General features: G+C 51.3%; 1 protein-coding gene across 1 annotated transcript in view; it reads right to left on the bottom strand.

Annotated features, from left to right (window-relative positions):
• The window catches only part of CREB3L1 (cAMP responsive element binding protein 3 like 1), a 34,644-nt gene extending 30,346 nt beyond the window's left edge, over nt 1-4,298 (bottom strand). The window contains exon 1 of the mRNA XM_082659962.1: nt 4,140-4,298. Within this exon, the coding sequence (XP_082516088.1) occupies nt 4,140-4,241 (102 nt within the window). The 5' untranslated portion in view covers nt 4,242-4,298. The remainder of the gene's footprint in view (nt 1-4,139) is intronic.
• Between the last annotated feature and the right edge of the window lie 20,686 nt (nt 4,299-24,984).

The raw sequence follows: 24,984 nt of genomic DNA, 5'->3' as shown, positions 1-24,984 counted from the left end.
TAAGATGAGATGGAGAGAACTGGAAAGCATTCTAGATGTCAGGGATAGCATGTGCAAAGGCCCCGCGGCAGGACTAGAAAAGACTTAGTTTTAAGCTGGGTGAGTGTGGATCCAGGAGTCCCCGCAAACTGGACAAGGGGAAACTGGGGAAGATGGAAGCCCTAGAGCCAACTGGTGCTCAGGGTGAAGCCTAAGCCACAAGTTCAAAATCTGCTGTGCATCTGTCAGCTGTAGACTATCCTACACCAGGGGTTGTGGGGGTCTGTGCCAAGGGTAGGGATGACTCAAGGCAATGATAACTCATTGGAAACCTTCCTGAATTTCAGAGACAGTGTGGGCCGCAGTACCCTGATGGCTGGGAGTAGAGAGCATCCTTTTTCCTCTTCCTTAAAAAATGTGGGGCTGGCCTGAGGGTTAGGGAAAAAGGATTCATTCAGCAATGGTTGGTTGAAGCCTCCTCTGTGCCAAGCACTGTACTGGGCACTCAGCAGTGAACAAGACAGTTAAACGCCTGCCCTCAAGGAGCTCACATCCTAGTGGGGGGAGCAAAACCAAAATAAAAAGCTGCCCAAAACAAACAGTGTTTTAGAGGAGAAGGAGGTGTCCGGGGCGATCTCCCTTCCTGAAGGGGAGCGCTGAGATTTGGGCTCCTCCATTAGTTTTTCTCTATTAGTTCTTTTGTAGTGGATTCTACCTGGAGACCAGAGTGCCTTGGCCCTTGGGTCCTCTTTCCTGTTGGTGAGAATTTAAAGAGAAACACAGGCACATGCGCTCGCACCCCTCCCCTTTTAAGGGCTGTTAAAGGCCCACACACAGACATAGGAACACCCAAATGCACATACTTCTCTAATCTCCCTAAATCCCCCAAAGGCTGGGGTGGTGGAAATAGTAATGGTAGTGGTTCTCTGCTTCCCTACTCAGCTCAGGAGAAGCCAGGCTGGGGGCCTGGGGAGCAGTGATCAGGTTTAGCCCTCACCACCCCCCTTCCCCTGGGCTGGCCCCCGGTCCTTGTCATTCCCACACCTGGCCTCACCAGCTGCTGGGAGGTGAATGAGTGTGCTGGGCAAACATCCTTGCAGCTTCCTGCTGTGCCCCTCTGAGACAACAGAACTCCTCTTCCTCCTTCTCCTCCTCCCCACACCCTCCCAGATGGGGCTTCTCTGGGATCCAAAGCCATTTCCCTCTAAAGAAACCAGAGTCATCCTTTCCCCTGAGCCGGAGGACGGACCTAGTGTCTCTCTCTGGAGACATGACCTGTTCTCCCTCTGGTCCTTTATCCCAGTTCTCTGAGCGCCAGGCCCTCTCTCATACCTGCCCAGGGGCTGAGGGGTCACAGGGTCCAAGGGAAGACGGCTCTAGGGAGGCCACATCAGGAACTGTGGGAGAGTGGGGAGGGGATGGGAGGAGAAGCACCCTCATCTGGCAGGAAGGGCAGCTCCTTCCGAGGGATGTCTCTGAGAATCACATAGACAAGATTGCAATAGGATGAAGGTATTCTCACAGAAGGAAAAATACAGCACCCCTGGCCACCTCTAAGCACACATGGCTTATGCAAAGTATGCAACTCATTCTCCTGTCTCTGTCCAAGCGATTGCATATTTCTTACACAGTTGTGTTCAGGGTAAGCATCCTTTTTGATTTTTGCCTTTTGTACAGAGTAATAGAGCACACACGGTTTCCACCGTGACTTTATGGCTTTTATCTGGATTTTTAAGAAGGATAGTGAATAACCTACCCTCCATTTTCCAGACTGAGAAGCACACAAACTTCACCCCTTTCCATCTTTAACCCTGGAAACACTTTCCTGTCCTCATGCAGGATGAAGAGGGAGTTGGGGATGGGGTTGGTATGGGGTCCCAGCTGGGAGGGACCTTAGACATCTAAACGATGGAGGCGCCAGAGAAGGAAGGTGACCTGCTCAGGGTCACAAAGCAACTCCTACCAGAGTATTCTTTACTACTACCCCATCTAGTCTCCAGAGCATGTTAACTATGGAAACTTACCTGGCAGGCATCGTCCTGCATTAATCTTTAATTAATTTTCTCACTAAATCTCTATAATAACACTATGGGGAAACTTCTGTATCTCCATTTTTCAGATGAGGAATCCAAGGCCCACAGGAATAAAAGTCACTTGTTTGAACTGCCCAGCTGGCTGGTGGCAGAAGCACAGCTAGAACCAAATTTCCTGATTCCCAGCCCAGGAGTTTTCTTTCCTCTTAGAAATTCTTTCCTCTCCCCCTGCCTCACCTGGCCTTGCTTAGGCCTGAGATAAGGAGCTTTCCCAGCAGGGCTTTCCCTCCCCAGGCCCAGTACTGGATACCACTGTCTGATCATGATCATGCCTCCTTTCCTGTGCTGGACCAAGGCCCAGATGAGCAGCTGGGGATGCAAGGCTGAATGGAGCAGCAGGAAGAGGCTGTAGGCGGCAGAGTTCATTCAGAAGAAAGTCCAACTCAGAGCTGCTGAGGGCTGAGGGAACCTCACAGGGGGGCTCTGCCCATAAAGGTACGCGCTGCAGCAAACTCCCTCCCTCTGACCAGTACCTGTTACCAACTCCGGGAGGGGCGTATGGAACCCCAGATCCCTGCTACTTCATTCCTAGGATCTGTGCCAGACCATCCTTAGAAAGAATGATCCAACCTCTTCCCATTTTACAGACACGGAAACAGGACCAGGGAGGAAAGCTGGTTGCATGGCCCAGGCTCACAGGGAGAGGCAGAAGCAGAGGCAGGACTAGAACCCAGGTCTCCCCACTGCTGGTTCAAGCCCTCTCCCCTCTTCCCCTCGGCTTGTCTGCAGAAGTGTGCTCTCTCTGACTGGAACCAGGGGCCTTCCTAGAGAGCAGGGTGACCTGGATCTACCGCCTAATGGAGGACCGGGAGACCTCTCACCCCATGCCTCCCTGACTCAGGTTCCTGTCCCTGGATTTGTTCCCCACCAGCAGCCTGGAACAGTTTAGGTGGAAGTCCAAGATGCCCAGTCCTTTAAGTCTCAGTGCACTTGGCTCTTGTCTGCCAGGTTTATCTTAGTCCCAGGAGTTAGAGGCCAGCAAATAGAGACCCTTGAGATGATCACTGGGGGTGTGTGTGTGTGTTTGTGTGTGTGTGTTTGTGTGTGTGTGTGCTGGGGGGGGGGAGGAGGGGAAGAGGGAGAGACTGGCAGGTCACTGCATGGGGTGGGGGAATCCCCCCAGATCCCCCAAGCAGCCCACATTTCAACCCGGCAGGCCCTTCTGAACCCAAAGATTTTCTCCCATTACCGAGCCCATCCCCCCCGCCCCCCAGGGCCTTAGGGCTGAGCCTGAGAGAGGGAGGGAGGGAAGAAGAAAGAAGCCACGTTTCCTTAGGGAGGGAGGGGAAGAGAAAGAGAAGGACAAGCCCGGAGACAGAGACAGTCACGAAGCCACAGGGAGAGAGAGACAGTCAGGGAGACATAAGGGACAGAGAAACAGACCTAGAGAAAGACCTCCCTCCTTCTGAGCGATCACCCCGTGCTGCCCTGACCAGTTGAGGTCCCTCCCTGGGGGATCTCTGGCCTGACTTCCTGGGGAGGCCAGGGCAGCACCCCATATTTCCGGGTCTGGCTCAAAACCCGGGTCGGCCTCTGGCCCCCCAAGGGGCGTCTGGTCTCTGGCCCTCGAACACTCCCCTGTGCGCCCCCCAGCGGAGAACCAGACGCAGAGCCACCGAGGTCTTAAAGGGGGCGCAGGAAAGGGCGCCGCCAATTTGCGCCCAGTCTGGTCCCGGAACCCCAGGGTGGGTGGAGGACGATTAGAAGACTTGGGGGGGGGGCAGAATTGCTGTTTCTTGAGGTCGTATCAGTGGATCCGATGGCCCGACGCCTCGACTTTCCCCTCCCCTAGAAGGCCGAGGCCAATGTATCCATGGACGGAGCCTCCAGGAGGACCGTGCACGGGCGCAAGCTCAGAGGCTCCAGGTTCGGGGTCTAGGGAGGTGTCGAGGGATCTAGTCACCAAATCTCAGAGCTCTAAGCACGTGTCTCTCAAGGGGACCCTGCACCGAGCCCCCTCCCCCACTTCTGCCCAGTGCTGTGTAGTCCAGTCCTTCAGGGGGCCCCAGGTGCACCGCGAAGAGGAGTAAGGAGTGGTGGAAGGAAAACACAGACTCTTCATCTTACCGCATTGTTGAGGAAATCAGACTCGTTCAGATCCCCCAAGTCCAGGAAGCTGGATCCGGGGAACAGCCTGTCGGCCGGGAAGGGCTCCAAGACGGCGTCCATCGCGGCAGGCTCCGGAGACCCCCTTCGGCTGGGCTTCCCTCACTCCAGGGCGGCGGCGCGCCCGGCCCAGAGCTCCGGCCCGAGCGCTGGCAAGCGGGCGGGGGGCAGGTCCCGGGCAGAGCCCCGGGGGAGGGGCGGGCAGAGGCTGCGCGGCCCCGGGTAGGGGGCGCGGGGGGCGCGGAGGCCTTAGGGCAGCGGCGCAGAGCTGGCTGGGCTCAGGGGCCCCGGGCGCACCGCGGGCATTTAGCCGACTCCTCCTCCTCCCGCTCCTCCGGGGGCACAGCTGGCTTCCATGGGGAGCCCGGGAGTGGGGCTGAGGGCTTGAGGAGCCCCCCGGACTGGGTGGGAGCCGGGGGCGGGGGAGCTGAGCGCTCCCCCGAGACTGGGTGACTGCCGGGCGCTCCGCTCTCTCTGCGTCTCCGTCTGCACGGCTTCTGTCACTTTTCCTCTCTGTGAAACCGGGAACCCCTTGGCTGGTTAGCCCAGCTGGCTGAGGCGCCACTCCTCCACATCAATATTCACGATAATTTCATATTAATGAGGAGAAGGAGCGGCCTGAGGAATCGTCCCTCCTCTTTTAAAGAGACAGCTGCGAGCTAGTCTTGCCAATCTTTTTTCTCTGAAAAGATAGGGGCTTGAAGCAAAATTGTCCTAGAGCCAATAACTGTGTTCCTTGAACCTCAGCATCTCAAGGCTTTGCCAACCACACTCCCATAAGCTCACGAGGGAGCTGAGTTATTTCTATTCTTCCAGGCTTATGCTAGGGCCTGAACCAAATCCAAAGTCAGGGAATTCCATCTCTTGGGCCCCTCAACAAATCTCCTTTCAATGGGAAGATTTTCAGGTCTCCTCCTCCAGGAAGCCTTCCCTGACCCCCAGGCTGAAGCAGTTACCATCACTATACACCCACAGGGCATTGTGTGCTTACCTCCATGTGCTGAGTCTAATACAGTATTGTCATTGTTTGCTCATGTGTCTATAAACCCACTGGACTCTGAGATCCCTCAGGGCGAGGACTGTATCCAGCTTTCCTGTGTGTGAAAGTGCTGGGGGGACAGGAGAGATGAGGTAAGGACCCCTCTTCTCATCAATCATCGAGTACCCCTAGTGTTTCTGAAGAGCAAGAAGTTGGAGAACAGTAGTCATGGGCTCTGCGTGAGCCAAGATGTAGGCTGGCTGCATGCTCCCTGGTCACAGGACACTCCCAGGCCCCCTGGATCCATTACCTAAGTGGCCCGCTCCAGAGTACAGCTTAATCTCTTGAAAGGGCTGATAAACAATCACCAGGCACCTGAACAAATGCAAGTGGTCAGAAAGTCACTCCCTCCGCGGGCTGGGCACACTGTTCCTGCCCAGAAGTCATTAATAGGATTAAGTGTGTCCTCCCTGTCTGGAGCTTTTAATTAGCTCAGGAACCAAAAGCCTTTAAGAAGCAGAGATGTCATCGCAGTTAAGCCAGGGATGTCACCCAAATTGCTCTCTCAGTGCCAAGGTGGGGAAAGGGCACACAGCTAGGCTGAGATAGCAGCTGTTTGCCTGGGGCGGGCGGGCAGGCATGTGGCTTTCCCCCGTCTCCTGATCCAGTTGACATAGTTCTGGAGAATGACGTTCTGACCCTCCACATTGTCATATGACTATTAGCTCCTGGGCCTCCCGGAGAGTTTGCTCTTGAGAAGCTGGGAATACAGCCCATGCTCTGGGGACCAGTTCACCAGCAATGTAACTCTGAGAAGTTAGGCAGGGCCAAAAAGAAATCAGTTCACTCTCTAAACAGTGCCAGGTAGAATTAGGGTGCTGAGACCATGGGAGTTTTCCCCAAGTGTGTCACCTCTGGCCAACTGGGGAGCAGTCAGATACTGAGAATGTAGCTGATCCTTTGTGGGCGTGGGGGGTTGCCATCTCTGGCTGGGCAGACAAGTCAGTCCATGGTGGGTGAGCTTGCGACTGCAGGTGTCTGGAGTCCTGGCTCCCGAGCTGGAGTCCCTGCAGGTCCCCAGAAGGAACAAAAGTGCCCCTCTGCCTGAGGTTGGCTGGAAATTGTGCCTGTGTTCCTCCCAGCCTGCTCTGTAATTAGAGACATAAGCACCACTTAAGTGACTGGGGAAGATTATACAGTTTTAGATAAATAAGATTAGCGTGTCCTCTCTTTCCTGATTCTTACCCAGGTGAACACCCCAGGAAACCATTGAAAATAATCCTGGGGAGACACTCTGGTTCCAGCACCTCCTGTGGAGTCTGAGAGGCAGGAGGTCCCAAGAGAAATCCTGGGGGGAAGGGACGGGGAGAGGAGAGAAGAGGAATGGGCAGTGTGGAGCCTGGCACGTACAGTAGAGAAGGATGGCAGGGGGTTTGTTCACACATTCTACAAGTATTATTGAGCACCTGTGAACAGTCCCTAGACCAGGCCCTGGGGATACAGTCGTGATTAAGTACTTAAGTTCTAGAGTGAATGAGGAAAGAATGGGCAAAAAAAAAAAAAAAAAAAAAATGTTACGAAGATAATTTCAAATAGTAATAGGACTATGAAGGAAATAAAATAGTGTGATATGATTGAGTAGGTAAGGAAGCCCTCTCTAAAGAAGTGATGTGTGATCTGAGAACTGGAGTCATTTATGGGGCAAAAATGGAGGGAAAAGCATTCCAGATAGAGGGAACAGCAAGTAGAGGAGAAAGCAAGAGAAAGACTGGGAGGGGCAGGCAGTGACATGGGAGAGAGAGGATGAATGTGAAACCCCAATGCCCTATACACAGTCGCTATGGTCTCACTGATTCTATTCAAGTAGTGAAAAGAATTGTGCCTGTTCAGATTAGAGGGCCCACCTGAAGCCTTCTGTAGCAGTCATCCCTTCGGTATCTATATCTCTTAAAGATTTTCCAGCAGAGGAAAGTAGACAGCTCACCGGGTCTGCAGTCTGGGTTCTGACCCAACAGGGAGGGTCTACTTCCCCCAGGCCAGTCCTGAGCTTGAGGCCCAGATGCCTCAGGCCCCTTCTCTACATCTGAAGGGGCGGGGGAAGGAGGCCCAGATTGGTGCTGCAAACACCCCGAAATACTCCAGGTCAAGAAAAGCTCACAGACCGTAGCCCCTCTGGTTGTGGCCTCAGGAAAGTCTGGTTGGTGCTCTCAGCAGTGGCTCCAGCTGTGAAGCATAACGCATAAAGATGCTCCAACCCACACAGCGACGCACAGGAGGGAAGGGACAGAGGTAAGCTTCCTGCCTGTCCCAGACACTGGAGGTCAGGTGGAGAGAGAGGCGCAGGGAATAGGGGGAGGTAAGGTGAAGGACCTGCCTCTTTAGGAAGCCTGGAGCTCCGATTTTCCAGGCTTCCATCCTGGAGCCTCCAGGAGGGTGCAAGGCTGGGTGTTTACACTTGGCAGGCAGGCTCTGGGTGGTGGTGAGAAGGTCGCCCAAAGTAAACCTGCCTTGTTTGCCTGGATTGTAAAGGAAAAAATGCTTTGGCACACTCTAACAGGAACTTCTGAGAAATGAAAACATATTCATCCTGGAGATTAGGCTGACTTCCGGGGCACAGAAGGGGGCCCTTTGTTCTCTTGTGGCTCCCTAAAATGGGCCTCATGGCTGCTCTCCCTGTACCCCCCACAGGGCTAGAAGTGGAGTCCCTGGGGTTGCACCCTGCCAAGAGGGCGGGGGTGGGCCTCAGGCCCCAAGCTCTCACTCTTCTCCATCCCCTTGGCCTGTGGTTCCTTCCCCGCTCCCCCCGGAACCATAAAAATACCTGACATTTATTGAGAACTTGCTTTGTGCCAGGCACTAAATACTTGACTTATATTACCTCGTTTAACGCTTGGAACAAGCTTGTGAGATAAATATCATACTCACTGATGCTGAGATGCACACTTACACCTCTGAAATCAGAATGTGTCTTCTAATCGGTAGTATGTTATACTTGAATGGACAGTGTTTCTTCCTTCTTAGCGTACAGTACAAAAAAAATGGTGTATCGGACAATCGATGACATCTTAGATTCGATGAAACATGATATTATTATCATCCCCGGTCTGCAGAGGAGAAAACCGAGCCTCAGAGAGTTTATATGACTTACCACTCCTTTATTTTGCAGGAAACCGAGGCCTCGAGCCATGAGAGGCTTTCCTCAGGTCAGCCAGCTTCAATGAGACAGAGATAGGACTGAAATCCGGGCCTCCAGGCTCCTCACCCAGGGCCCTTTCCACTCACCCCAGATGAACTGGGTTTGCTCACTAGGGAGAGGCAGGCGCTGAGGGGAGGGCCTTCCAGGGCCTTCCTCAGCAGCGAGTGAATCACCAGCCACTCTGCCTTGGAGAAGGGCCTTAAAGATAGATTTTTTTCCCTCTCCAAATTCTCTGAAGACTGAAGTTCCTTAAGGACTAAAAAAACACTTGTTTCCCTTCCAGCTCCTTTTCCTGGTAATTATTTTAGCTTCTCTTTCCCTGAATTTCTGCTCTACTGTCCCATCTTTGGACTGGAGGCAGGCCCACCCCTTGGCCCTCGGTCTGCCTGCTGCCTGGGGAACAGCTCCACCCGCTTCCTGCTTTGCTCTCGGCCCTGCTCTGATCTCACCCTTCTTTCTTCCACCTCGAATCACCTGCACCAACTCTGCTTCTAGATGCCTCTATAACCCAGGCTGCTGGCTCCAACCCCTAAGACATACACTCAGGCATACTATGTCTTCCATCTCCCTCGCTCTCTGAGTCTACAGTCAAGGGAGGAAAGTCAATAAGGCTAGTCTTTCCTCTTGCCTCAGTGAGCCCCCATGTTGTCGGGGACACTCCCCTGCCAATCCTGCTTCACTTAGGGCTGCAGAGCTGGAACTGTGGGAAGGGCAGGGGCATGGAAAGTCAGAGGCTTGACTCTGCCTGTGATCTACTGCACTGTAGATCTACCCCCACCCTACCCCGTAGCCTCGGTTTCCCCAACCTCCAAGGCTGGTGAGGCTGAACGGCCCGTCACCAGGAAGCGGAGAGGCAGCATCAGGCGTTTAAATCAAAGGCTTTGCTAAAATGCAACCAGGCACGGTTCACTTCAGCGGGGACTGATCGCCACCCAGGTTAAGCCAGGGCCTCAGATTCTTCCCAGTCAAAGGAGGGTTTTGGATAGCATAGTCTCTGAAATTCCATCCTACCAGCTCTGAACCGCTATGATTCTGTCTCCCTCTGCCCAGAAAGCAAATATAGGCCTTGTGTGTGAGGAGCCCATGTGTTCTCTGGGCATCAATTTGGCCAGGAACTGAGTGTGCTGCCTGTGGTGGTGTGACTGTGCGCACACATGCCGCTGGGTGGATGATCCCGTGTCTGGAGGTGTGGACCTACATGTGGGGCTCCTGCCATCCGTGCCCATGTGCAATCCTCTGGAGGAGAGAGTGACGGTTCACACCGAAGAGCAGGCCCACCCCCCTGTGCACATCCATGCCAGAGCGTGCGGCTGCAAATCTGGTTTCCATCTTCTTCCAATAGGCAGCTGGGCTGGGGGAGACTGAGTGGAATATTAATTGTGCTTTTGCACGTGGCTGAGCTCCATGAATGTGGTGGTCGGAGGGAACAGCCTGAAGCTATGTGGGGAATGAGGGGGAAGCCACAGGAGCGGGGTGCCCTGGGGTTTACGGGCACACTTGGGAGGAGGCAGAGCCCTGAGACCCAAAAGGGTGGGTGGCAGGGGGAGGGAGAGGGCTTCTGAGACTAAGAATCTGGGGACAGCGGGGAAGATACTAGCTAGGTTTAGGGTGATTCGGATGTTTGCCTGATCCGGAGCCCGGCACATAGTAGGTGTTCAGTAAGTGTTTGCTGAATGATTAAATAGCTGACTGCTCGAGTGCATGAGAGATCTCACAGATACTCTTACCTGGGAGAAGATGGAGGACTGAGTAGGAAAAAGGAAGTGGGCGCATTTGAAGCACCTACCATAGCAGCCCACTCTGAGGGTCACCGTCAGGCATTTTATTTTATTTCAAACACAGAAAGGCCTAGGAGATAGTATCACCCTTGCTGCACACACCCTCCCCTCCCCACTTGCCCTTTTTTGGAAGGCCCAGGTGAGAACTTTTTCTTTGACTTCAGGGCCCAGAAACGCTGGCTGCTTCCGAGAGGTGGGTCTATTTTTTTTTTGCCTGTGCCGGGCAGCATGCAGGATCTTAGTTCCCCCACCAGGGATCGAACCTGTGCCCCCTGCAGTGGAAGCATGGAGCCTTAACCACTGGACCGCCAGGGAATTCCCAGAGGTGGAATTTCTATCTATTTTCTATCTATTTTCTATCTAATGGACACTCTGGATTTTATAGCTCACTGCCTTTCCTTCTTTACTTGGGCTGTCAGGAAGCTCAGAGATGAGTTTGCTGGGGCCCACCTCTTGCAACAGGGTCTCATGGGGGTGCATTTCACAAACTAACTGCATCCCTGGCTTCATCTTAGCTTTTTAATCCCCCTTCTCCATATCCTTTTCCCTCTATTAATAGCCATTTAATTCCATTGTCTGTAGGGTTTCTCAAGAAACTTTAATACACCCTGAAGTGAGACAGGTATAAATACAAAAATATTTTTACTTTTATAGGTGAAGAAGGTGAGGGGACTTCCCTGGTGGTCCAGTGCCTCAGACTCCACGCTCCCAAGGCAGGGGGCCCAGGTTCCATCCTCGGTCAGGGAACTAGATCCCTCATGCCGCAGCTAAGACCCGGCACAGCCAAATAAATAAATAAACATTAAAAAAAATAAAAACAATTAACCATAAAAAGAAAGAAGGTGAGGCTCAGAGAGGTTATGTTATTTGTCCAAGGTCACACAGGTATTAAGCAAGAGAGTTGGGAATTTGAGCTTGGATCAGTTTGACAGTATTTTCACTGTGCCAGACTCTAGGAGTGGACAAGATGCACAGCAAGCAGGAGGCTTTCAGGAGTTGCGAGGAGCCTTTAACTCTCACTGGCCCTCATCCAGTCTCTGCTTCTTTTTTTTAATAAATTTATTTATTTTATTTATTTTTATTTTTGGCTGCATTGAGTCTTCGTTGCCGCATGCGGGCTTTCTCTAGTTGCGGTGAGGGGGACTACTCGTCATTGCTGTGCGCGGGCTTCTCATTGTCGTGGCTTCTCTTGTTGCAGAGCACGGGCTCTAGGTGCGTGGGCTTCAGTAGATGTGGCACGTGCGCTCAGTAGTTGTGGCTTGTGGGCTCTAGAGCACAGGCTCAGCAGCTGTGGTGCACGGGCTTAGTTGCTCCATGGCATGTGGGATCTTCCCGGACCAGGGCTCGAACCCGCGTCCCCTGCATTGGCAGGTGGATTCTTAACCACTGCGCCACCAAGGAAGCCCCAGTCTCCGCTTCTTGAAGAGCAGGTCCAGGTGGGGATTCCCATCCCAGGTCATGCACAAAGAGGGGGCACTGGGGGTCCTGGGCATCCCCAGTCTTCAAGGACCAGTCCTAGGCCCCATAGCTAAGCAGAACAAACAGAAAACCAGCAGAGCTGGTCTTGGCAATCACCAGTTAAAGTGAATATATATTCCAGATGCTCTGAGGAACGTTTCTGGAGCCTCCAGAACTGAAGGGCGGACCAATTCCCCGGAGGAAAGGAATGGATTTGGGCCCAGGGGAGCCACATTTTTTCTCAGCTCTATGGCAAGCAAGCACCAAGGGTCCAAGGATCAGGGCAAGGAGCTCCAGTGCTGCATATTCCGCACCTCTGTTCCTCGCTATATCCCTTCAGACCTGCCCACCTAGAGTCTGTCTCCCGTGGGGAGCCCCTGGATGATGACTTTGGGATTCCCCAGGGAGGCCTTATACTTACCTGTTAGTGAATTCATTCCTTACAGGGGATCACGCATGTGCTGCACAAACCTGGGGACCCCTGGGGAAGGCACAAAGGATGAGCCTAATCTAGGGGAAAGGGGTGTGGTTATTCTGAAAGCCGTAGCGGAGAATGACAATGTCGGTCAACCCAGGGGACACCGTCACACTGACAGTGACACAGAGCCAATGAGTAAAGACTCATTTCCAGATAAGCCCTGAGGTCTCCTGTGTGGGATGCCTTCAGACACAGCCTGCATGGCCTGGAGGAGAAATAATCATAGAAATAATGGTTTTCACAAACTGCCATTTGTTGTGGACCCGTTGCGCTTCAGTGCTCCGCCAGTTTGCAGTGCGCATCTCAATCTTCTGAATCTATAAAGAGCTCCTATAAATCAATGAGACAAAGGCCAACAATCCAATAAAAATATGGACAAAGAATATGAACAGTGAGTCTGGTACATTTATACAGTACTATTTATCATGTCCCAGGATCTATCTAAGCCCTTCCTCTGCATTTTCTCATTTAAGCCTTACCACAAGGCTTGGAGATAGATAACATGATTACTCTGTTTTCCTGAGGCTCAGAGAGGTGAAGACACTTGCCCAACGTCACACAGTGACTTGGTCTGACTTCATAGTCTGTGTTCTTAAGGTACGAGTTGGAATGAGAGTCACCATTTATGGGGACCCAAGGCCTCAGGAAAACCTGGCAGGCACTGGGGAGGGACAGTGATGGAGGGTCAGCCAGCTGAAGTGAAATCCTGTCTACTCAGCAACTTGGGAAGAAACCTGGAACCCCCAATACCTAGGGAGAGGGTTTTGGGTTTTGTTTTGTCTTTTTAAATTTGCTGAATAGATAATGCATCACATGACTCAAAAAATATATATATATAATGGGGCTTCCCTGGTGGCGCAGTGGTTGGGAGTCTGCATGCCGATGCAGGGGACATGGGTTCGTGCCCCGGTCCGGGAGGATCCCACATGCCGCGGAGCGGCTGGGCCCGTGAGCCATGGCCGCTGAGCCTGCGCGTCCGGAGCCTGTGCTCCGCAACGGGAGAGGCCACAACAGTGAGAGGCCCGCGTACTGCAAAAATATATATATATATATATAAAATAATGAAAATTAATCCTCTCATCCCTACATCCTATGTCCTAACCACTAAGTTCCCACACTTCAACCAGCATATGATTAATTTTATTACTTTCTTGGGCATCCTTCAGTGGGGTATGTGTGTGTGTGTGTGTGTGTATGTGTATTCATATGTATATACATCTTTTCTCTCTTTTTTATTTAACCAAAAAGGAGCATATTAAATACACTGTTCTAGGGATTTCCCTGATGGTGCAGTGGTTAAGAATCCACCTGCCAGTGCAGGAGACACGGGTTTGAGCCCTGGTCCCGGAAGATCCCACATGCCGAGGAGCAACTAAGCCCGTGCACCACAACTACTGAGCCTGCGCTCTAGAGCCCGCGAGCCACAACTACGGAAGCCCACACGCCTAGAGCCCGTGCTCCGCAACAAGAGAAGCCACCGCAATGAGAAACCCACACACCACAATGAAAAGTAGCCCTGCTCACCACAACTAGAGAAAACCTGTGCACAGCAACGAAGACCCAACGCAGCCAAAAATAAAATAAATAAATTTACATTAAATACACTGTTCTACATCTCCCCCCCACACCATTTTATCTGTTTTGGAAATCTTCCACATTAGTACATAGAGAACTTCCTCATTCTTTTTTTTTTTTTAAGTAGGTGCGTAGCTACCAATTGTGTGACTGTACCATAATTTATTTACCTGTCCCCAACTGATGAACATTTAGGTTGTTTCCAGTTTTTTACTGTTAACAAATAATGCTATAATGATAGCCTTGTTCAGGCACTGTATATATGTAGGATAAAATCTCGGAAGTGGTATTGCTGGGTCAAAGAGAATGTGCATATGTAATGTTGACAGATATTGTCAAATATTTCATATCGACTTGCCCCCTCACCAGCAGTATATGAAGCTGTTGGTTTCTCTACAGTCTCTCAAACAGTGGATATTATCAAACTTCTGAGTGGCTTCGTTTGCATTTCTCTTATCATTAGTGAGGTTGAGAGTCTCTTTAGATGTCCTCGAACAATTTATGTTTCCTTTTCTGTAGACGCTTTTCATTCTCTGACTTTTAAAAAATTGGTGGTTGGTCTTATCTTATTGATTTCTAGAAGCTCTTTATATGTTAGGGAGATTGTGATGTGATTTGCAGCAGCAGTGGGGCCAAAATTGGCCTCCCCTCTGGGAAAGGCTGTGGAGGTGGATTCTTGCCCACATCTCCACCCTCTCATCCAAGCCCAGCCATTGATTCAAGGAGCATTCATTGAGTATCTCTTGAGTGCCAGGCTCAGTGCTTAGGCACCTGAAACCAGAGGTGAATAGACAAAGTTCTCAGGTTGCTGGAAGTTCGGTGGGGTAATCAGACAGGTGGTGGTCCAGTGTGAGATGAACTGTAGTTCAGGGGTTCAGAATGAGTGCTTCAGGAGCCTGTGGGAAGAAGCAATAGCCTCTGCCTATCCCAGTAGACTCTGACACCTGTCACCTGTGTCCACCTGGGGCTGCCGAGGCTCTGCCTGCCTCCCCTCTCCCTGTGGGTTCAGCCCTCAGACTCTGATTGCAGAAATGCTCTGCTCCAGGAAGATGGCTCCCTCAGTACATATTTACAGAGGGCTTACCGCACACCAGTCTTCCCTGAGCTCATCCTGTCGGCTCTGCCTCCACGTGGCCTCCTTCCCTGGCCTGCGCTGATCCTCACCGCCTGATTCTAACCTGTCATGCATTTCTTTTTACTTTTTCTTCTTTTTTAAAAGTATTTATTTATTTGCACGCCCTGGGTCTTAGTTGTGGCACGTGGGATCTTAGTTGCGGCATGTGGGATCTTTAGTTATGGCATGTGAACTCTTAGTTGCGGCATGTGGGATCTAGTTCCCTGACCAGGGATCAAACCCAGGCCCCCTGCATTGGGAGTGCAGAGTCTTAGCCACTGGACCACCAGGGATGTCTCTGTCGTGCATTTCTTGCCACCTGTTTGGGGGTGTCCGTGCCTCCACTGCTCAAAGGATTGTAATCTCTTTGATGGTATGATGGGAGACTTTCCTCTGGGTCCCCTCCCCTTGGTGCTTAGTATCCGGTGACGCTCAGTGAAGGCTTGTTGGATGATTGATCATCAGGTGGCTTGGATGTTAGGGAAGTTGGAAACCATGGCTCACCTGAATTGGGCTGTGTATGTCGGGGAGGTAGGGATGGCCCATTAAGCACGGGAAAAGATGGTAAGCCAGCCCCAGCATCAGAGGCCAGCCAAGAAAGGGTTAAGCTTGCCAGAGTTTTGTATATGAAATGGCACCGGGGGGAAAAAAATACAGACTAGCAATTGAGCCCTGTCTCATCCTGGTTCAAATGACATTGTCTGAGCTTCCCCAGCCTCGCCTTCTGCACTAATTACAGACCTTCCCTAGGGAGGGAGACCAGGGCCCGGAGGTCCTCATTACAGGCTCGCTCGCTGGAGGGAGCAAACCCCAATGACTGAACTCAATGACCAAACAAACTCTCTTGAAGAGAGACCCAGGGGTTCCTCTGTATATCGCTGCTGCTGCCTGGCTGGGAAAGGGTTAAGAAGTAGGCATGCATTGGAGGGACAGGCCAAAGGGAAATAGTGGGGGGCCAGGCTCGGGCTAAGGTACCCCTCCCCAACTCTACTTGCCCAGGCCTGGGCTCCCTTCTTGCCTTTGCCCCCCACGATGGCTGCCACCAGGGCTGTGTCAGGGCCTCCTCTCTGTGGTCAGTAGCCGGCCGCCTCTCCCTGTGGCCTGTGGAGACCTCGCCTTCTTTAATCTTCCATTTATCTCGAGGCCTCGCCCCTGTGAGATCGGCTTTGATGTGGGGCCTGCTCCCAGGGGAGAAATCAAGGGTTTCTGAGGGCCAGTCTGGACTCTGCCCACTGCCCCCAGCCCAGGCGGGGCCCAGAGGTCTCCCAGCCATCAGGGCCAGACAGACCCCCCAGGGTGACCTCAGCAGCCAGGGCGAGAGCTCTGGGCCTTGACCTTCAGGCAGATGGAGGGGCTGCTGCCCCAAAGTGGAGGAGAGGGCTCCGAAGTAAGAGTTTTGTTAGCACATTGTGTAATTTATTTTTGTACCTGTCTCCCCCACAAGGCTGTGAGCACAATAACGACAGCAGCAGCAGCGTTCTTGCGTGCCAACCTAGCACCAGACACGAGGCTGAGCGTCTTCCATTTATAACACCATTCAGTCCTTATAACTGTGTGCCATGGGTATCATTTCAAAGGGGAGGAAACTGAGGGTTATTGATTCATTCATGTTCATAAAGATTTACTGAGCTCCTACTATGTGCCAGGCACTGCTCTAGGTGCTGAGAAAGTAGCAGTGAACAAAGTGGGCACTTTCCTACCCATCTGTACTGAAGGGGAGACAGGCCATCAACAAATGGTCAAATACATGTAGTATCACGTTCTATAGTGTAAAGATACGGCCTCGAATAAAAGTATCGTCTCGAGTCAGGGCCATCGTTTTGGACTCAGTGGCGTCCTCTTCTGTGAGGAAACAGAGACCTGAGGGGAGGGAAGGAGTTAGTCACGTGACTAAGGAAGAGAAGGGGCAAAGGTCAGAGGTTGGAGGGATCTTGTTTTGCTCCAGGCACAGCCAGGAGGCCCGTAGGATGAGGGGTGGACAGTGAGAGGAAGCGAGCTGGGTAAGAGGGCAGGAGCTGGCCTTGCGGGGTCTGCTGAGGAGTTTGGAGCTTATTCTGTGTGTGATGGGAGCGATTGGAGGGGTTGAGCATGAGACGGACTCAGAACGTAAGTGGCGGAGGCTGACAACCGGCTCCGCTCACATGGCTGGAAATGGAGATTTAAACACAGGTGCGGTCTGACTTGAGGATGGCAGCTATGCTGCTGTCTTCCACAAGGGACAGGGACTGTGTCCCACTGGCCTCTGTGTCCCCTTGCCCAGCAGAGGGCCTGGCACAGACTGAAGGTCCAGCAAAGGCTTGGGGATCGGTTCTGGCACTTCCACTGGCCAGGCAGTGAGGTCGGGCAAGTCATTGAGATCTCTCTGAGTCTCAGTTTATCCATCTGGAAATGGGGGAGAAAACAACATCTGCCTTGCCTGTAGGACCCCACCTGGTGGGGGGCCAGTGAGACCTGATATCCGGAAGGACTTTGTGCGGTGGGAAGTGTCAGGAAACGCTCTGCTGTCTGATTTCATCTCTCCTCACCCCCAGGACAGCTCTTGACATCACTGCTTAGGGGCACAAATGTGTCCTCGTGGCTGTCCTGCCCCATGGGGCAAGGCATGTCCGTGTCACCTGCCTTCGGTACGTGTGAGCCTGTGTGTATGTCTGTTTACCTGTGGTGACAGCACCTAGAGGGTTGCTGCCTTGGCCTGGTGGTCTATGGGAACTTGACCTCCAGACTTTGGGGAGAGGGAGTGGAAGACATAGAAACAGGGGCTTCTCTCCCCCTCGTCCATATTGGGGCCCCTGGAATTCCCATAGCTCCTTCTATAGCCTCTGTCCCAACTCACAGTGGAAGGATTGTCTGTACACCTGTCATTCTATCCCACCTGCCTGTGGGCTCCTGATGGCCAGGACTGCACCTTGTTCTTTGTACCCGAGGAAGCAACACAGTGTCTGGTGTATGATGGGTGCTTCATAAGTGATGGATGGAGGAATGAATGGTCCATAGTCCCTGCCATCAGAAGGGCCTGGAGTTACAGGGCTTCTGGACTCTACTTTAGCAATGTCACTGCTCCTAGGTGGGCCTCAGTTTCCTCTTCTACAAACGGGGTTTTTGTCTTCATTCAGTCCGTCATCTCTTGTGACTGTTACGGTACCATGGTACGTTCTAGGGAAACAGACACTAATTAGAATCAGTGCTGCCCTCAAGAAGCTGAAAGGTGTCACAGGCAGAAACTGCAACGATTGCAATGTAAAGTGATAAATGTCTTTATGGAGAGAACCAGAGTGGCTCAGAGGAGGGAGTGGTCCGCTCTGCATTGAGGGAAGGACAGGAACATTTCACACTATAGAGGGTTCTTAATGTGGGTCTTGAAGGATGAATAGGTGTTTGTTAGATAAACAAAAAGAGAAAAGGGCATTCTGGGCAAAGGGAATAGCATGCCAAAATCCTGAAGGTATGGCAGAGCCTGGCACCTTTGGGGCACTGCTAACAGTTGGGAATGGCTAAAACTTTTCAAGGCAGTGAAGGCATGGTGAGGGGGTAGGATTGGAGAGGGTAGCCCAGTGCTATTTCCTGCAGGGCCTTGTAGGCCCCCTAAAGGATGCTAAGAGCCGTTCTGAAGGCAAATGGGAGCCACCGGCAGATTTTACAGAGGAAAATGGCATGACCAGGATTGCATTTTCCATAAACCACTCTGCTGTGGTGCGGACAACAGGTTGGAGGCCAGCAAGACTAGGTAGGATCAGCAAGTGGAATTATGAGGCTGCTGCTGTTATCCAGGCGGATGTGATAAGGTCTCGCACAAAGTCAACAATGGCTAACGGTTCTCCAGTGTTTACAGTGTGCCAGCCATGCGCTGTGATAAACGTTTGCAAATATTATTGCATTTCATCCTCATAGCTACCCTGGGATTACATGTTATTATGATTATCACCTGTGTATTATAGCTGGTGGCACAGAGGCTCAGTCACAAGGCTAATAAGGGGCAGAAGAAGACTTAAATCCATCCACCCTGACTTCAGCCCCCAACATTCTGCTCACTGATGAGGGCAGTGGGTGGAGACAAGGGCTTGGAGTCCAGAGCTGGGTAGCAGGTGGGACCACCAGGACATCGGTCAATGGGATCAGCAGTGAACCCAAACAAACGAGCAGGTTTGAAGAACCCTGCCGCTATAGGTCTGGGATTCTGGGACAGTGTCCAAGCTCAGGAAAATTCCAGTGTGTCTCTGGTCCTCTTACCATGGACCTCCCCATGGCATGCTGACACGAGGCCGGGCGCTCCACCAGGCGTCTCTGTTGCAGCTGGAGTCATCACTGCCTTTACCTCTTTTCCTGCAGGAGTTCTGGGAAAAGGAGCCCCACCTCCCAGTTCAGGCCGTGGGAGGAAATTTTTGCGGCCTCCCCTGTCCTTCCAGGACCCTGCCCCTCACAGAGAGCACTACTAGTGTGTGCACACTGGTGGGTGGGTGAGCCAACACTGGTCGTCTCTGGACCAGGTCCTGGTCTTCACTTGGAGACCCATTTCCTTGGGCCCTGTGGACTCCCATACCAGAGTGGGGCAGAGTCCCCTGAAAGAGTCTGGCTTTTTGTTCAGAGCTGGGAAGATGGCATCTGCTCCCTAGTGGCAGTGTGGGTTCTGTTTGTGCTTCCCCTCCTGGGCCACAGTTTGAGATGCTGGCCTCCTCATTTACCTCTGTGGCCTTTTCCAGGCCTTGCAGCTGGCTGGGTCAGCTGATGTCAGGAGGCTGGTGGACCCTGAGCAGGGCTGCCGATTCACCCCCAGTGGGGAACCCTTTGGCCTCCGTGTAGAGCTTTGCTTTGTCCTTCACAGGTCAGGGTGCTGCTTTTCCTTTTTAATAAATAAAGCTGAACCTGACTCACAACTCAAGGGAGGCTCTGGTGCTCAGTCACCAGCATCACCATGGTAACCACGTCATCCATGAGCACTTGAAAAGGAAGTCATCAATAGCAACCTGCCTCTTCCTTCTTACCTCACAGCAGCCCTGGGCTTCCACAGTCCTGACCCTTGGGGCTGGGTGAATGGCCCAGCTCTAGGCCTGGGCTTCTCCAAAAGCAGGCAGTTGAAAGTAGGGACCTGAGGTTCCCACTCATGCTTACCTATCTGCCTCTTGGACATCCTTCCAGAAGGACCTGAAAAAGTCTCTTTCATGCTGGGGCACTAGGGGCAGACATGAAGTCCACATTTTAAAGCCATGAATCCATGGCTTTGTCCATGATTTCTGTTGGGAGGACAAAATTGTGTGGTGGGTACAGCTGCAGAGATGATAAAACCTAGAATTAAAATGAATGTGAGGGTGTTAATAATAATAATAACCGTTTATTGAGCACCTCCACCATGAGTCAGGCAGCGTATAAGAAGCTTTATATACCTTGTCTCCCTTGCTGTAATTACTTCTCTAGAGGCAATTTTAATTAATAAATTAATTTAAATTAGTTAAATAATAATATCCAGAATTGGTTGAGTGTCAGACACTGCTAAGCACTAATGTTTATTTTCCCATGGGAAGCGCTATGATTATCCCCATTTTACAGATGGGAAAACTGAAGCTTAGAGAGGTTAAAGAATTTGTCTGAGGTCACTCAGCTACCAAAGGATAGAACTAGGGTTTGGGTTCAGTTGTGTCTGGCAGTCACCCTCATTATTTTATTATCTCCTGAGGCTTAGTCAAGGCACAAACTACATACTGAGCAGAGAGAGGCTCCAGGTTCGCCTGGTATAAGAGCTTTTCTCCAAGAGCCTTGATTGACATTTTTCCCCCAAAATGGTTCCTGGTCACCCTCATCAGGGTCAACTGGGGAGACTGAAAGAAATGCAGATTCTAGGCCCACCAACATCTATTGCATCAGATTTTTGGGTGTGGGCCCTAGGATTCTGTGTTTTAGGCAACTCTCCATGTTGAACTCTAACACTGGAGAATTTAAAGTAGACTAAGTTCCTGGAGAGCAGGGACCTCGTGTTCTCTGAGACATCCCCAGGGCCTGCGCAGGGCACGGCCCTGAGTAGAAGCTCGGAAAGCATTTGTTGGACTTGAATGAAAAATGAAACAGGCCCCATTGAGACCCCCCAAGCCTCGTCAGGGCCAGGTCCTCCCTTGGCTCTGAGAGTCCACTGGTTTCGTCCTACTCACTCCCTACTCCCACCCATCCCCCATGCCCGCACCCCCACCCTGAGCAGAGCTGCCCACTTGGCTCTGCCCACTCCGGTGACTTCCCTTGCAGTGGGAACAGCGGGATACAGCTGTTGCCAAAAAGCTCCATTTTTGGGGGTAGAAACAAACTCAGGCCCATAAGTCAGCTTTTAAGGCAGATACTACCCTAACGCTCCAGCCAAATGTCTTGGGTGGGTACCCACAGGGTACAGAGGAAAGCTTGGGAGCTCTTCCTCCGACAAGTTTTAACCGTAGAAGAGGCTTATTTATCAGAGCCAAACACCCAAGTATCAAGTAACAAGGCACTGGATCTATAAGCAATGCTATACGCATATTAGGGACTATTAAGCAGCCATTAAAAATGAAGAATTTTGAAGAATATTTAATGATGTGGTAAAGTGTTCACCAAAAACATAAGAGAAAAATACAGAATACAAAGCTATATGCACTGGAAAGATGTTTGTGAAATGTGGCAGAGAGGCCAGTGCTCCCCCAGCACCCACTCTCCCCTTCTGCTGTAGTCATAGAACCCCTACTTAGAAAAGATCCTATTTCCCAGGGGCCGTGGGGCTGAGTTCTGGTGGGTGGGGTATAAGCAGAAGTGATGCATGTGAATTCCAGGGAGTGTCCTCTGAGGAGAGGCAACTCCTTCTTTGCTTCTTCCTCCCGGTGCAGCCGTCTTGGGTCCCGAGTGGGGGGACACCTGTTGAGGATGGGGACCCCCAGTTAGAAGAAGCCTACCTAGGTCCCTAATGGTCACAGAGCTTCTGTACCAGCCTGGGCTCCTTCCCTTTGGATGTCATTTACTAGAGAGAGAAATGAACATGTTTAAGCCACTGTAAATTTGGGTTTTCTGTCATTTGTAGCTGAAACAATTACAATCAATATAAGGTATGTTGTTAAGTAAACAAAATATGCAGGTTCAAAATAATATGAATTGTATGATTCCAATTTTATTTTCAAATGTGTGTTTACATATATTTACATATGTACGTAGAAAAGTGGACAGGAAGGTTAAAAACTAAAATGTCAGCAGAGGTTATTTCAGGATGGTGAAGCTACAAGCATTTCACATGTACTTTTGTTTGCTTATCTGTATTTTGTACCGATCTACAACAGAAGTAGTACTTTTAGGATAAGGAAAAATAATAAAAGGTATAAATGACCCAATGTATGATCCATATGGGTCCAAATCCTAAAAAATATACCTTATTCATGATTACATGGAAAAAAGACTGAAAAGAAGTGTACTAATATTAAGTAAATATTAATATTCAAGGGCATGGGAAACTGTTCAAAATATAGTGTTGAGGGAAAAACGTTATTAAACAGTATAATTCTAGAGTTTTTTTTTTTGTAAAAAGAATAAAGTGAACCTAAATGAATACAATGTTATGTGCCAATTATATCTCAGTTAAAAAAAAAAGATACAAATACATGCTAGAAAAAAGACCAGGAGAAGATAAGCCAATATATAATGGTCTGATTCCAAAGTAGAGATTTTGGTGATTCTTATTTTTCTCTTTACACTGTTTGGCATTTTTGAATTTTTTTCCAATAAACCTGTATGAATCTTATTTATTTAGAGAAATTTAAACAATCCAGAAAAGAATGTTACAAAGAGCAATAACACACGCACATCCTCACTGCCCAGAGTTAAAATGATTAATATTTTGTTATACTTCATTCCTGTCTTTATTTTTAAGAAACAAAAAGGAACAGTAAAGTCCTCTTTATGTATGTCTGTCATGATCATTAAAAACACTTAAATTAGAGACAACTTGCTCTGTCTGGGACGGCCAGGGTGGGGCTGAGGGAGGGCAGGAGGGAAGCACTCAGGCCTGTTAACTTCCTTCCACCTTCAACCAAGGGTTTGGCTCCAAATGCCTATTTCCAGGACAGAGGCGGCCTGGGTACAAGGGTGCCAGATTGGCCTGGCGCTTCCCTTGGAACATACAGTGGCAGGCAGGGCCGAAGGAGGAGGGTCCCAGCCGAGCACTTCCCTCCTGAGGTCAGTTGGTGCCCAGCTAGTGTTTACAAAGAGGGTGCGGCCCCAGTCGCCCAGCTCTGAGGCCTTTGCTCTCAGGGGGAGCTGGCCCACAGCAGGCCACAAGCAAAGGGTGGCAAAACCGCTGTCTCCTGAGAAGCTCAGAGGCTGGGAGGATGCTGGGAAATGAGGGCCTGCAGCTAGGTGCTTATGTGGTCAGTGGAGGTAAGGAGGTCCAGGAGGAGGAGGAATAAAGGGAAGAGGCAGGGGCACTCCCATTTACTAGACCTTCTGTGGGTATAGTTATTACCTCCATGTTATAGAAGAGGAAACTGAGGCTCAGAAGTGTTGGGTCACTTGCCCCAGCTCTCACAGCTCCTATCAGTCTGGACTGAGACTCAGATGACCCCAAGGCTCATGCTCCTGCAGCCACACCAGGCTACGGCATGGGGCTGTTAGGAGGGAGCCATTCTGCATGACTCAGAGCCTGGAGCAAGGCTTGGGGTCATTGGGAGGTTGATTTCCAGGAGGTGGTGGGATCTGGAGATGAGGTTTCTGAGGCAGCCTGTCCTTACTCAGTGTGAGTCCACAAGGGCATCAGCCACCGTCTGGCTCGGAGGCTCAGAGAGGCTGGTCGAGTCTGAACGGATTTTGGAGAAGGAGTTTCCCAGTGTCCTTTCTTCTTGACTTTACGGAGAGTAAAAGCCTCCAGGCCCATAGCCAGCTCTGCAGGAAAACATCAGAGCATCTCCCCAGAACTGGGAGGGGGATGAGAGTGGAGCCACCCAGCCCTTCCCACTCACCTGCCAAACGAACATCCCTTCACTGTCCTCTCCTGGGCCAAGGTGGGGGTCAGGCCAGTGTGTCCACACGCGTCTGTGTGTATGGGGTCACCCCCTGCCAGGCAGCAGTAGCCACCTCCTGGTGGACCACCATTTTCAAGCCTGCAACATCTGGCAAACATCACGAAGGTGCAACAGGCCTGGAGGCCCAGGCTGAGTCATGGATGAGCTCTGTGAGCGATCCATTTCCCAGTGGGCCGCCTACTTCCTTGACTCAAATGCCAGGACCAGTGCCCTCTTGATGCCAGAGCCATGGGCCGAGAGAGACACATTAACTCCTCCTTGGGAGGCTGAAGTCTTCTATCAGGTGGAGTTGGTCGAAATGTTGGCTCTGCTGAATTCTGGCTATGGGATCTTGGCAGTTCCTTAACCTCTCTGAGGCTCAATGCCTTTATCAAATGGGGATGTTTCTGTTGATGATGATGATGACAACAGACACATACCTCCTCTTCTAGTGGCTGGAGGATTAAACCCGAGAGGACACAGGAAGTGTCTATGTGTTTCACACAGAGCCTGGCATATAGCAAACACCCAGTGGAGGCACCTGATGCTTGCATCGTCCTCCGCCTCTCCCACCCCCCAGCCCTTTGTTGGCATCCGGCCTTTACCTGGAAGCGGCAGGGGAGGGACAAAACCTCCATCCCCTTCTCAGGCATTGAATATTCCCCTGCTAGGACCGTGGCAGCTGGAGTGTCCGAGGACCAGCTGGAGGAAGAATTGTGACTGAGTCTGAGGTGTCAGGGAAATGGGTGCCAGTCCTCCAAGGGGGGAGACCAGCAGGTGGCCCCTGGATGCAGAACCCCAGATGCTGCTGCTTTCCGGCTTGACTGCTCCAAACAGGGCCCCACCTTATCTCTTCTGCCCCTGCTCTCTGAAGACCCTCACAGACAGGTCACCAATTCCTCTATTGCTGCCCAGGCTATTATTATTATTAACAACAGTTATGACTGCTACTCCCAGTCACTGACCACTGGCTCTGTGCCAGGCATGGCACTAGGCGTTATTTCGTTGTCATGACAACCCAAGAGGGGGTACTCTATTTCCTGCAAAATATGGAGGAGGGCACTGAGGTCCAGAGGGATTAGGTGACTTGGCCACACGGGGAGGAAGTGGCCCAGCTCAGATCGTATTGAGGCTGGGAGAACATGAGGGGCAGAATGGATCTCGCTGGGCAGGAAGACATCCTGTAGACTCAGACCTGCCAGTTGCCAGGGCTCTTGGTCTGGGGTCCGTGAGGTCCT

Source organism: Grampus griseus, assembly GCF_964374135.1.
Source record: "Grampus griseus genome assembly, chromosome: 8".
NCBI classification, from domain to species: domain Eukaryota; kingdom Metazoa; phylum Chordata; class Mammalia; order Artiodactyla; family Delphinidae; genus Grampus; species Grampus griseus.
Note: the sequence above shows the minus strand (reverse complement) of the source record. Positions and strands in the feature narration are given on the sequence as shown.